Source organism: Pipra filicauda, unplaced genomic scaffold (genome assembly GCF_003945595.2).
Source record: "Pipra filicauda isolate LSUMZ 115617 unplaced genomic scaffold, ASM394559v2 scaffold100_size2392355_pilon, whole genome shotgun sequence".
NCBI classification, from domain to species: Eukaryota; Metazoa; Chordata; class Aves; order Passeriformes; family Pipridae; genus Pipra; species Pipra filicauda.
The window spans coordinates 359493-373021 of NW_024103441.1; the positions used below are offsets into that span (position 1 = coordinate 359493).

The following is a 13529-nucleotide window of genomic DNA, read 5'->3' on the forward strand; positions in this document are numbered from 1 at the left end:
CATCGGGAGCGTGGGGGTGAGGGGGGAGCGGAGGGTTTGCAGCTCTGTAATTTCCACCGGGGCACAGATCTCAGAGCCGTGTTTAATGGGGGCTCTGCTTAAAACAAATAGATGGGAATGAGTCTTTCTTCTATTAATATGGCCTAATCCTCGGGAACAGTGCTGCAATGTGTTTGCAAGGCACAATTACCAGAGTCCTCTCGAGCTGCTGTGAATTCCTCCACGCAGAGCTCCGTGTTTTCCAGCCATTCATTTGTCCGCCCACAGCCCGGAGCACCCGGCGGCAACAGGCAGCTCCAAACCCTGCTCACAGGACTCTGGGAACAGGGAGCTGCTGAGGCAGGAGCATTGCCCAGGGGGGCCCAAAATAGAAAGCCCTGCCTGCCTCAGAGTCCTCTGGCAGCAGCCCTGACAGACCCCAAATGCACTAAACGTGCTGTAGCTGTTTAGAGCAATTCCTGCCTTCCATTCTGTGGAAAGTGTTCTTTTGAAACAAGGCATGTTTTAGTGCCTTAACTGGAGCATTTGAATCATAGGTTCAAAGTAAAATGGATCCTGAAAGCTGGATTTGAAGGATTATTTCAGGGTTGCTGTTACAGCAATATGAATTTACCTTTCGGAGGCACAGCTTGGTTTAGAGTTGCACATTGATGGATTTTTCTGTTATTTCGGGGACGTGCGCTCATGAGAAATGAGATGCTGTTTTGTGGACATGTCTTCAGAGAAAATGAGGTTTTTATTCCTGAGCCAGGTGATGGAGTCTTCTTCCTCAGCCCTTGTGCCATATCATTTATCCAAGAAGTTCAAAGCATGTAGAGCTAGGAGGTTTCAGCTCTTTTCCTGCACGATAAGATATATTTCAATGTCAATATTAGGGAAGACTGAGGCACAAAGAAGAGTTATGGGTTGTGTGAGGTCTCAGGGAGGCGGTGGCAGACCCAAGGGGCAGAATGAAGGTGACCTGAGTCGTGCCACCCTGCTGTGTCTGTCAGCTGAGCCGGGCTCTGCTGAGACACTCCGGTGTCATTTACCCGGAGAGTCCAGCCAAGCCGGGGCTCGTCCTCCAGCTCGTTTGCAGGAGCTGTTAAATGCCAGCTTAGCAGCAGTCCTGGCTTGGCAGAGGAGGGAAATGCAGGACAAGGTCCCAGCCAAGGGCTGCTGCTGCTGCAGCAACTTCCCAGTGCCCGGCGCTGCCTCCCCGTCAGGCACGGGCTGAGCTATTCATCCCCAAACAGCCTCCTTCCTTTCCGAGGCAGCCCGGGGGACACGAGGGAATGGCAGAGTTTATTATAAACCGAGTAAAGCAGCAGACTATTGCTGGAGGAGATCCAGGGTTATAAAAGATCGGAGCGGGGGGAGGAGGAGGAGGGAACAGGACATAATTTGTGTTTGTGCGTGAGGGGGTGCAGGCTGGTGGCTTCCACCAGGCATTCCCCAAACCCTCAGGACCTTTGCCTGGTTTTGGTGGGATTTTCTGCAGTGCAAGCCGTGCTGTGTCAAAGCCCACTTACTTTTGATTGTCTCAATCATTCTCTTTATGCAGCAGCACGGCTCGGAGAACGCTCACAGGTCCTGCTCGGAACGAGCAGCGCTCGCTGCCAGCTCAGCCTAGTTACTGCTGGAACTTAGTCTGGGGGATGGGAGAAAAAGGTTGCTGCTACTTTAAATATAATGCATTAAGAGGATGCTGGAAAAGGGCCTGCATGCTGTAATACCCAGCCATCGAGTTGGAAAAGGAGCCAGATGTAATACAAAAGAAGAAACACAGCCTCTTATGGATGCTGCACTAATTCATAAATCAGGTGAATCAGCTTAGGCAACTGCTGTGTTTTTATGCCTCTGCTGCATGGAGAACTGCATGTTGGATGCTTTTATTTGAAGTAATGGAACCAGATAATCCTTTGGACCAGGACAACTCCAATGGTAAGAAGTAGAAAACATAGAAAAGAGAGGGGAAGAAAAAAGGATAATGAAAGAGTGTCTGAGTTTCCCATCCTACTAAAGCACAGGGATAGGCTCGTGTTTGTACTGTCTTCTGCATGGCTAAGTGGAAATGAATGTGGTGATGTGCTTCACATGATCTGAGAAATCCCTCTCTTTCCAGGGGCTGAGACAAAATGTAGTGGGCTGAGCTGTGCCCTGGGAAGCAGCAGGAATGAGGCAGAACTGACCTGTCTCCCAGGCAGCCTGTGCAGGGGAAGGGGGACTCTGCACTCCCCTGGGTCAGTCCGGGGGGCTTTTTGCCCCTGGGAAAAGGCTGGAACTTGGTGCCGTCTGTGCTGCCAAACGGAGCGTTTGGGAACAGACTCTTTATCTGCAGAGAGCTTTCCTCCAGGCACTGCATGAGTAATTTACTTAGGAGGATATATTTAGCTAAGGACCACATAAATTCACCCTGGAATTAAAGTCCATGGTTAAAACTGCAGCTATTCCATGGATTTATAGCGTTCCACATGCTGATGTTCTGCTCTCTGGTCTGTTGGAAGGCAGACAAAAAAGCATAAATTGGGGGGGAAAGTTGTTTGCAATTGCATATCTTATTTCTCTGTTAGTGGAGAGAATTGGCTGCACTGAGGACAACAAATTGTTCCTGTTTATGAAAACAACTTAAGATGGTGTGTTTTTGAACAAATTGATTCTCAGCTCTTTAATATGCGTTGGGTATATTCTGAATACAGTTTGCAATCCACCAAGTATTGCACTTGCTACATGGATATTGCTCAGGAACTAGGTCTGTATTTCCCCAGCAGATCCTCTGCTGGCAACTAGAGCTTCAAGTGGGACACAACTGCAGTGTTAATGTCACAGGGACCTAAAACTGTGTGGAAAGAATGTGGTTAAGGGAATGAAGTAACATTTAAACTATGGGAACAGTTGACTGGGCAGATAGAAGTGGGCAGCACTGCCTCACTTGGGGCTCTGTGCCATTGGAAATGGAATTTAACATAATCAAGGACAGATTTCTGGGGTTTCAAAGGATGATATTTCCACGAAAATATTAAGAGAGGAGGATCATGCTTTTCATTTCATTTTTCTATCCTCTTTCATATGTAGTTATATTAATTCTTTTTTAGAAGAACGGTATCTACTTCTCATGTCTTATACCTCCTCTTAGACAACTAAGATACAGAATTAAATCTTATTTTCCCTACAGCAGGAAGTTTTAGGATTATCAGAGAAGTGCACGCACAGTTTGAGCTGATGTTAACAAACATCAAAGCCACTGTTCTTGCCCGTTCCAGCGTTAGGATCTGGACTTCAGGAGTCACAGAGAGTGTCTTGGTTCTGTGGGAAATGCAAGTTCAACTTTATTCTCTCTAATAGGTTAAAATGGCTCACTAAATTTGGAATGCATGTTTTAAGATACACAGGTTTCTCGTTCTCCTCCTTGCAGACATGTAAATATATTCTGTCACACTGTGTACAAAATACTCTAATAAGTGGGAGACACTGGGAAGGCTCATAAGCTGGGAAATGAGAGATAAATAAATAAGCACTGCTGGTACCAAGGATCTGAGAAGAACCTTCTCTGCTTCCCCTTCCTAACTATGTGAATCCCCATCTTCCTTTTAGTGTTTTTTAATTACTTTGATTTAAACGACCTCATTGTAAAACAAATGGGCTGAACCATTTATTGATCAGGAGGTCAATGGTTTAACTGTGCTGCTGCTGGAGCTGCAGCACTGCAGGACTGAGGGTTCAGCTGCTCCTCTGATATTCCATCGCTGTGCACGAATCCAGGACGTAGGATGTCCTCAGAAATGTGCCAGCAAAGTGCTGTTAAGAAAGATTTGCCCCTTTGAGGATGTTCCCTCCTGGAAGCAGCCCCTGGGTCCCTCTGAGCGTCCACCCTGCAAGGAACACTCTGGCAGTTTGTGTTCCCCTCCCTGGGCTGCTCATGAGACAAATATTGATGCCTTGGGAAGTGACCACAACTCCTGGGCTTGCTGTACAAGTGCCTTTTGGCCTTCAAGAATATCAAATCCAACCCCTTTCTCTGGCAGCAGAAGGAAATCTGTTCTTTAATTTTTGATCTGCCTGGGGGTCCACGTGTGTTAAACCACCTGCCTCAACACTCAGCCTGTTCCTTCCCATTGCCAGCGCAGTCAGTAGTTCATTAGTGACAGGAAAAGCTGCTCTGGACAATTTGTGGCAATAATATACTTGAGAGTTGCTCTTTTTTGCCTCCTACAGCCCTTCCCTTCGCTTCCCGAGCTGCACAAATCAGCTGGCAGGACGTTGGTGGAATATTCAAGGCTGGGAAGCTGTGTCTCATTTCTTAGCACATTTCTTGATTTCTCCTAATCCAATTAGGCTGCCAACTGTTCATGGAGAGGCCTCTTAGATTTGTTATTGCTTGTGACTGGAGCAGGGAGTGACCACTCGTTTATCTGGGGCTGAGATCTGAGCTGTGATAGTTGTCTTGACCGAACAGACTTTGGAGTCAAATCCCAGCCTGTGGGTGCAAAGGTTATTGGGTTTTTCTCTGTGGTTCTTCATTGAGCTGCAGTGTTTTGGCTGCTTTGAACACATGGCTGCTCTCCATTTTGGTGTTTGGGACAGGAGGTGGAAGTTCTGTGACTTTTCTTCACGTGTGGCTGGGTTAAAGACTCACATAAAGCTACAGGTTCTCATGTGGATTTTTAAAAAAATCATTAGAACACCCACTTTCTCCTCCCCACCCCCAATATTTTCTTTCCATTCTCCGAAATGCAGGAATATAAAGAAAGATCATTTGGTGATGTCTCACAGCTCTGACTTTCTGAAGTGTTGTTTTTAATGTGCTGGCATGCCTTTACTTCATTCTTTTCACAAAAAAAAAGACAAAAAAAGAAAAATTCTTGGAAGAAAAGTGCTGAAGAATGTGCTGATTCCAAAACCATAACCCTAAATTACCCATTTCAGAGGGATGACATATCAGAGCTACAGATTTCTCTTTTCTACCATAGCCACTTGCAGCTACAAGAATAAAAGACAACTCAGCAGCTTTCTGCAAGCTGGTGAAGATTTATAAGATATTTTATTTGTGTACAAACTCTGGAGTACCAAATATCTCTGAATTATTCATTCATTGTGTCTTCTAATTGCTCAGATCTTGGTTTATACAGCTCTAGTCAACACTGGAACCACCTCTGAGCTTATTTCTTTTCTGTGTCCTGACAATATTTCTTTGTGATTTAGTTGTTAATCCTTTAAGAGCACAAGATTTTTATTAGACAACCTTTTGAACAGCCCTGTAGACCAGATCCCAACTGCTGCTGTCGGTGGAATCATGTTCCCTACACAATAGGTGTGAATCACAGATGCACATTTTGTGCCACAAAGAAGTGAAATCAAGCCATTGTGCTTTAATAAGACAATAATTACAGCAGATTTTCTTCAGTCTCTGACATGCACAGTGAACCAGGTGAATTACTTGGATGACAGCCAGCCTTGAACTTCGTGTGCTGCTGGTAATTTGGATTCTTGCAGCGCCGTTCCAGGGCAGCTGTGACATCCTGGCCCCAATGACACCACAATGTGCAGGAAAATCACACTTGGGAGAGAGCAAAACAGAAGCAAGGAGTGGGAAAACAGAATATTTTTTGTAGATTAGATGTGGTTTGTTAGCAGAGTTGTGTGGGAAAGCTCCAGGGGAACAGGAGAGCAAGGACTCAGCAGATTGCTGTACAGTGGTTTGTGGATGCATCCTACAATTTCCAGGTTGGGAATTAATTGTGGATAACTGTTCCATGCAGTCGCCTCCCTTCTCTCCCTGCTGAAGTCTTTAGGAGAGGGTAGAGCCAATCAATAAACGAGCACCCCACTGGATTATGAGCACACGACAGGGTAGATCCATCCACATGGAATCCTGAAGGAACATTCAGGGACTGGAATGTAACCATCCAGACTTGGAGGTGCTGGGAACAGTCACAGCAGTGTCTTCATGCTCTGGAATAAAGAAAAGGGTCCTTTCATAGTCAAGCAAGTCCAAGGCCTCTTTTATATTCCTTCTAAAAGAGAGGAACTTCAAAGCAGAGCATTGTGAGGAAACCTCCCAGATCCATCTCTACAAGACACCACCACAACCAGTCCCTCCCAGAACTGTGTCCAACATCAGCCATGGCTGGAAGTGAATCCAGTGTAACTAAATGGAATGGAAGAGTGCACAGCCAAGGGATCTCAGGGGAGCAGGGATGAGGAGGAATTCAAAGCATCCATCTGACGTATCAAGGTATTTATAGGTCAGAAGCTTTTAAATTCATGAGATTCTGGTGGCAGACAGCAGAAACTGGAGAAGCCACAGAAGGAATTGTCAGTTGTTAATGAGATCTGAGACCCACATTTTGGCACAGTCAGAGTCAGGTGGGTTTTCTGAGACCTTTAATCCAGGGATATCAGGATCCCATGGATGTAACTGAGCTGGTGGCCAGCACCTCCCCCTTGGTGGTGCCCACAAAGATTGATGGCCTTTGATGCTTCACACGTGAGGGACTGAGGGGATGAGGGGCTGCTCCCCCCCAGCCACTCCACTGCTCCTCACTGTCTGCCCACGAGCTTGCCCAGGAGATCCCTCAGTGCACACACGGGGTTATCCCACGGGATAATATTCCCATGGAGATGTGCTTCCTCCCTGAGCATCTCCAAGGAGCCAGCACATGGAAAAGCTTGAACTGCCAAGCATTCCTGCTGCTGGCCCAGGCTCAGAGATGCCTCGCTCAGTGACTCAATGATTTTGGCTGCTCTGGAGCTCAATGCAGGATCAGAAAATACCTGCCAAAATGAAGCTGCAAGAAATGTTTGTTTTCCTCCTGGATCTAGAGGTGCCTCTAGTTTTGTTTGACACCTTTAAATGCTCCTCTGGCTGTAGCTGGAGGTTGGTGGGCAGCTGTGGCAGATGGAATAACTCGAGCCCTTGTTCTTTGTGCTGGAGCTTTATGTGTGGGTTTGTTTGCTTAACGTTGGTGGGCATGGCCTGGCTGATGGAGCAAAACGATGCCCCTGGAGGTGGGTCCTGCCCTTAACCCTCGGGAGAAATCCTGATAGTTGGTGTTTCAAAAGTAGGAAAGTAAGATGCAGAGTTCTTTTATTTGGTCCAGAATGAAGAAAAAAAAAAAAACACCTTAAAATAACAAGAGTGAAAGTTAGAGCAGAGTTCAGGATATTTTATTGTCTCTACAACTGGCTCTATTTGCAGAACCGCTGTCAGAGCATTACTCATGGCAGGGGGAATATCCCTGAAGAGCTTTTCGCAGTCCATGTGTCAGACAGGAATGCAAAGGATCAATTTACAGCCACAGACAAAGATCTGAAAACGTCCAGGGGGACCCGGGAGAATGTTTCTCACCCTAGATAGTTTCAGAGATTGAAGTGATCCCTCTTTCCTGCCCGCAGCGAGGCTGCAGCTTTCCCAGAGCTCGGCAGGAGAAGCGGGCTGGGAGAGCAGAGAGGGGCTCGGAGCACACGGCACCCCCGGGCAGCCCCTGCCCTGCAAAGCCCAGGAGCATTTCAGCGCGTTTGGGAAAGCCCAGCAGTGCACGACGGTATTCCAGGGAGAATCCTGGTGCTGTGCACGTTTCCATGAGTAACTGGCTTTGTTTAGCAGCCCATCCTTTGCTACTGGGCTGCAGCTGTCAGAAAAACCAGGCACTGACTGAGGAGCTGCGTTTGAAAGTGCTCTCTGGATGGGCCGGTCTGGGAGCTACACAAAGCACTTGGAAGTAGTTTTCCAGCTCTGTTTGGCCAGGTTTTGAGTAATGATTATACTTCCCCTGAAAGTTGGTAGTAATTTTTAGTTCATTTATTCTTAACATGCATTTCTTTTATTGTAATTTAAAGTTTCCTGTTAAACTTCAGGCAAAACTAGAGGATGTATTAATCTGCTTAGGAAAGACAGCTTTGAAATGAACCTTTCTTCTTTTTATATCGTTTGCAACAGGATCTGTAAAGTCAAACCTTAATCTTAGGAACTGATGCATTTATTCAGCAAGGGATGGCAGGAGGGGTTTCTCTGAGTTGTCTGGAGGAGCACACACACAGTTCCTCCTTTTTTTTGACTCTTACAAATGTTTGTTTTCAAGGCTGAAGAAAAAAAAGAAGAAGGGAAGATTTAATTTTCATGACTTCTAACAGAAGATGAAGAAATTTAAGATACAGAAAATTGAGGGGCTTTAGGGGCAAAAAGCAGGTGCACTGGGTCGAAAGCAGCGCTCGGTGCCGAGGCTGCTGACCCGCCTGCCCGCGCCTCTGCCGAGCCCAGAGAGCCAGGTTTTCTTCCCCTGCTTATTCATTTTCTGAGTCATTCATCTTGTGCTATAGCTATTGAAAACTGTAACAGAGTCTGGGAAGCGCTTGGCTTTCGAGTGCTGCCTCCTGATTGGGCTGGGGAATGCTGCTGTTGGGGAATAATGTGTGAATACCATCTGCTCCCGGAGCCGGCGGTGGATTCTGCTCCAGAGGCACCTTCAGCCGGGACTGCGGGCAAGGGGAGCTGTTTGCTCTCCCTCTTTCTTATCCAAACTTTTAGTTGTCGCTGGATTTCCTCTCTGTTTCCCTGCTGAACTTTTTGTGTGCTTTGCTCAAGGGCCGAGGTGCTTCCCCTGTGGGATTTTGGGGTTGTTTTGCCTTTCTCTTTCTCCCTGCGTGGGATTCCTGCCGGGGTTCAGCATGTGCAGCAACCCGGGGGAGAAATCAGGGACTTGTGCAGCTGGTTACTGCAGCCCCAGAGTTCACATGGAATGTCTGAGCTGCTCTGAGAAACTGCTTCCAAAGATTTGACCTGCTCCTCCAAAGGTAAGCAGAGAAGGACTTTGGAATTCCGGGGTTGACTTTTTACTTGCGTTTGTTTTGTTGGGAATGAACGTGTCTCCTTTGCAATGTACAGTCCCCTTGTAGCAAAGCCTGGGATCAAAGGCTGGGTTTGTCTCTGAATTTCTTTAATGAGCAGAGTTGGAACAATGATTGTCTTTTGCTCTTTTGTGTAGAAATCGTTTTACAATAGGTCTTAACACAAACTTTGTGCAGTGTGAGTGTGATTGTAATTCAGGACAGCAGCTGTTTTTTGGGTTTGCATCTTTATGAAGAGAACTCTCTCAACTCTCGTTTTCCTGCTTATGGGATCTCTTTCTCAGCCTGTTACCTCAGACCAAGCACAGTTAGTTTTCAGCAGTCTGGATTTCCACTTCCAGAAGACAAGATGTAGTTTGTGAGCCCCTGAAATCCTGCTCACAGTGACCTGCTGGGGCAGCCTCGGTCCCTGGGGAGAAAACTGGAGCCATTCCTTCACCCTCAGCAACAGGCCTGGCACCACTTGCCTGTGGCCACTGGGAGCACATCCTGAACTTTTGGATGTGACTCTGATAATAGAGTTATAATGTTTGTTCTGAAGGTTACATTCAGTCAGACTCTTCTGTCTACACAGGGCAAAGTTAGCCAAGGGAGGACGTGAAATGTTGATGTTTTGCAGAATCTCAGCCCTCCTTCCTGCGTCAGGTTATCCCATTTCCTGGAGTCTGTCCCAGGGAGGAATCTGCAAAGCCCATTTCTAAGACTTTGCTGAAGGTTCGTTGTAATTTATTTTTGGTACATATCTGATTTTTGGCTTCCTCCCTCATGCTGGTGTGCTGACTGTAGGTGTGTAGTACATATGTGAGCTGCATGTACTTCTGTGCATTCCAAGAGAAATGTTTAGTACCTGGAATTAAGGGAGCAGGGTATTGATGTGGCTGATACTTGACCCAACCCAAACTTTTCAGATTGAATCCATTTTAGAGAAACAAGAGCAGGTCTTACATCTCCTGTGCTTTCCTGCACTCAGGCCTGTGGAGCAAATGTTCTGTAGTACAGCAAAGAGCTGTTGCTGTCTGCAGTGTCACTGAAAAATTAGCAGTGAGACATCTTTTCACTTAGTCATTTGTCTGGCGAGGTGCCAGATCATCAAAAGCGACTCCTTTAACGAGGAGAAGATTTACTTTGCTGAAGCCTGAATCAGGGAAAGTGTGGCAGCCACAGGAGGGATCAGGAGCTGGGCTCCCATGATCCTTGTGGGTCCCTTCCAGCTTGGGCTATTCCATGGTTCTGTGGAGGAATGGCTGGATCACACTAAGGAGCAACCCCAGGACAGTCCATTGGCCACTGTGCTCCCTGGGAACACGGGGTATGTGGATCTATGGATTGAGGTCTCACTGTGCCTGGTGTGAGCCAAGTGTGTGCCTCTCATTGCAGGGCTGCTAAAAAAGCCTTGGAAGGCCGTGCATGCACCAGGAAAAAGGGATTTTCCAGTAATTACCACATTTCTGGGCGTAGAGAAACTATTCCTCATTCATTGCTGCTGGTAATAATAACAAAGGTCTTTTTTGGTGGAATTCTCTTGTCAGGAGTAGATCTCCCAGCCTGTCCCTGGCCCAGCCCTGATGACTGTAGGGAAGTAGCACAAGGATTATAATCCTGCCCTTGGAACTCCAGAGGTAGGAGCACTCCCATCCCAGAGCTGGCAGGAGGGTTCTCAGCCCTTGGCAGGAGAGACCAACAGCACATGGGGCAGTGGAATCCGAGCTCTGTAATTCCATGGGATGTCCATGTGCACACTGCAGTCAAACCCCAGCTGGCTGCAAAAGGGTATTTATTTTTTACTCAGCTTTTTCTGCCCCATCAACCAGTTCCTTGGTTCAGGGTAACTGGGAGGGACGTTCTTGCCTGGGCAGAGTTGACTGGTTGTAACCCTGGAGAGAGGGATTTGCTGCTGGATCCCTCCCAAACCTCCCCCAGCTCAGCACTGGGCAATCTTGCCCTTTAAAGCACTTTTGGTTTGCCTGCCTGTGGCTCATACCCTGGGATGATCATCAGCACTGCAGTGTTTGCCCTCTCTGATCCAGGGAACTTCCTGCTGGTTAAATGTGCTGCTTTTATCCTCTTCTTTTACAGGGACACTGAATTAGAAGTGCCTTGTCCAGGGTCATGCACAGGGAGCTTTTATCCTGGATTGCAGTGGCACTGGATCTCCTGTGTGCCTGCCCGGTCCTTTGCCATTCTTGCTCCACACTCTTCCTCCTTACCCATCTCCCTTTCTTTGCTCTCCTTCCCTCCTTGTCCCCTCAAAAATAATAATAATAAAGTGCTGGAGGACATTTGTCCTTTTGCTGTGGAGAGCACAATCCACCTGGCTTTGAGAGTCTGGAAAACCTCAGAACAGGTTTCTCAGCAGACCAGACCTTTTTTTTTTCTCTTGAAGATGAAGAATTCTCATGTTCATGATAGGAAAGTACTTTTTTTGCTCGAGTGGCAACTCTGACAGTGCAACATTAATTTGTGTTTACAGCCTGACTTCAGGGATCCACATGGATTCCTTTTCTCCTCCACCACAACACTCTTGTCTGACTTAGGTGCCAGATTTTCTCTGGGAGTTCAATCTCACTCAGTTCCCAAAGAATGTGGCTCCCTCTGCCACAGTTGGTGCCTGGAGCCTAAATCAGGATATTTTTAGTTGAGCTTCAGCTCACGACAAACCTGACCTACCTAGAATTGAGGTCTCCAGTCTGCAGACCTGAACCAGAGGGATGAGGCTCCACCATTATCCCATCCTTTGCCTGTATCTGTGCTGGCTTTGCCTTTTATATAATCTCATATTCCTTTGCCACGGACTAAAATGTAATAGGAACTATTTCTGTGATCTTGGGAGTATTTTTGCTGGCTCTGAGCTCCTCGGAATAGATGCCGCCTCCTGCTATGATGTCATTGCTCCTGGTGCTTGCCAGTAGACTATCAAAATATTAAAAACCAAGATAAAATCAAGATAAGACAAGAAAATCAAGATAAGACAAGAAAATCAAGATAAGACAAGAAAATCAAGATAAAAAAAATTGATATCTTGCCTCCATGTAGGTCAGATGAAGCCCAGAAACCAGTGCTTTAAAGAGAGGAGAAGCACTGACGGGGAGAGAAGGACTTCAGGAAAACTGGGACAACCTAATGGCAAGCACAGGAGAGCAGAGAATTCCTGCTTGCTGCTTCAGACTGTGAGAAACCATTTTGCAGAGCAGCTGTGGAAGTGAAAAATCAGCAGAAGGAGGTTTGGTTTTTGAATTTCCTCATGGAAATTTTGGAAGCCCTCCTTCCTCCCAAGGGATTTCAGCCCGTGGCTGCTCTTGTCTCACAGGAAGCTCTCACAGCACCTGCTCTGGGATGGATTGTCCTCAGATCCCTGACCCAGAATATCACCCTGGGAGCAGGATGGAGGGACTGGAACAGGGACTGAAAATTAATCTTGGGAATTCAGTTTTGAACAAATGTACCCAGAGCTTCACGGCAATTACATCGAGGGCTTTGAAATGCTCAAAGCCTGATTTTCTGCAGAATTATTTCCCAAAGAAAATTTAGCTAATTTCATCTTTCTATGCCTTTTTTTCCTCCAAACTTGTCTTTTTGGGTAATATTTCTTGACAAAGTTCTGATGTCTTACTCTTTGACCTCTTGCCAGGCTTTCCTGGTGCCTCCCCCTGCTCTGAACCCTTGGGGATTTTATAACTACTGATAAATCCACATGGATAAAGATGGCAGGAATTTCTTTTATACAGCCCCAAAGTTTTCCATATATAAATATGCCCTAAGGTTGTTGATAAGCTCATCTTGGTTTCTTAGGAGCCTTTGGAGATTTCTGTCTGACTTCTCGACCTTTTGGGACACTTAAGAGCCACTTGGAGAATTTTTTTAAGCTGTTTTGAAAATCCTGATGCTTTGGCAGCAAACCAGTTCAGTTCTGGTGCTCACTGTCGTGTCCCTTGCAAATGGATCCCACACCAAGAAGTGTTCTTAAATATTTTAAGCTAATTATGGATGCACAAATTTTGGTGCAGGATAGAGATTAAATATAAATTAAAAACCAACACAGAGAAACACGTTCCCCAATGGATAATTAACTTTCTCCTGCTGTAAAAAACTTGCATCCCAGTAGATGTAACATGGATATTTTGAAAGCTCTGTAATGTTTAAGGGTTAAGTGTCCATCTCTTACAGATGCTTTGGATGTGTCCTCTAGAGGCCAAGCCAACAGACAGAGTGTCCTGTCTTTTCATCTGTCCTGATTTCCAATGAATCAATCCCTCATTTTCCATAGTGAATGGACAGATATGCACCTGAAGAGAAAAGATAACTAATTTTTCTGATCTTCCCATGTTTCAGGGAGCACTGGAAACTTCCAACCCTTCCCTAGTTGTTCCTTCTTGGAAATTTTCTTGGGAGATCTGCTCTGTGGATTGCTGGGTGCATCAGCACAGCTCCTGCTTGCCAGAGCTCTTCCTGAGGAGAACTGGTTTCAATAAATTACTGGAGCTTTGGAAGGTCTGGAGTTCCAGCCATGGCAGCTCAGAAGAGGGAAGGGGAAGCAGGAATACAAGAGCTTTTCCAGCTGGGTAAAGAGCAAAGGTAATTCTCCAAAGCAGAGGCTGAACAGAGAGGTCTGTGATAGGATTGTGGGTATCATTCTCTTACAGGTCAGATTATTTCACCTGCAGAGGTGGAACAAAATCTTATTATGGGGGAGAGTGGAGCTGATG

General features: G+C 46.3%; 1 protein-coding gene across 7 annotated transcripts in view; it reads left to right on the top strand.

The window, feature by feature from the left end:
* Positions 1–13529, top strand: part of LOC113998503 (DAB2 interacting protein) — a 201300-nt gene that overhangs the window by 25874 nt on the left and 161897 nt on the right. The window contains exon 1 of one of the 7 annotated variants that reach the window (XM_027741263.2): positions 1451–1923. The exons of 4 other annotated variants lie outside the window; for them this stretch is intronic. In XM_027741263.2, coding sequence (XP_027597064.2) covers positions 1866–1923 — 58 coding nt within the window. In that variant the 5' untranslated portion in view covers positions 1451–1865. Of the gene's footprint in view, positions 1–1450; positions 1924–8338; positions 8773–13529 lie in introns of those variants that run through there. 2 more of the 7 variants (XM_027741261.2, XM_027741264.2) reach the window with 2 other exon arrangements.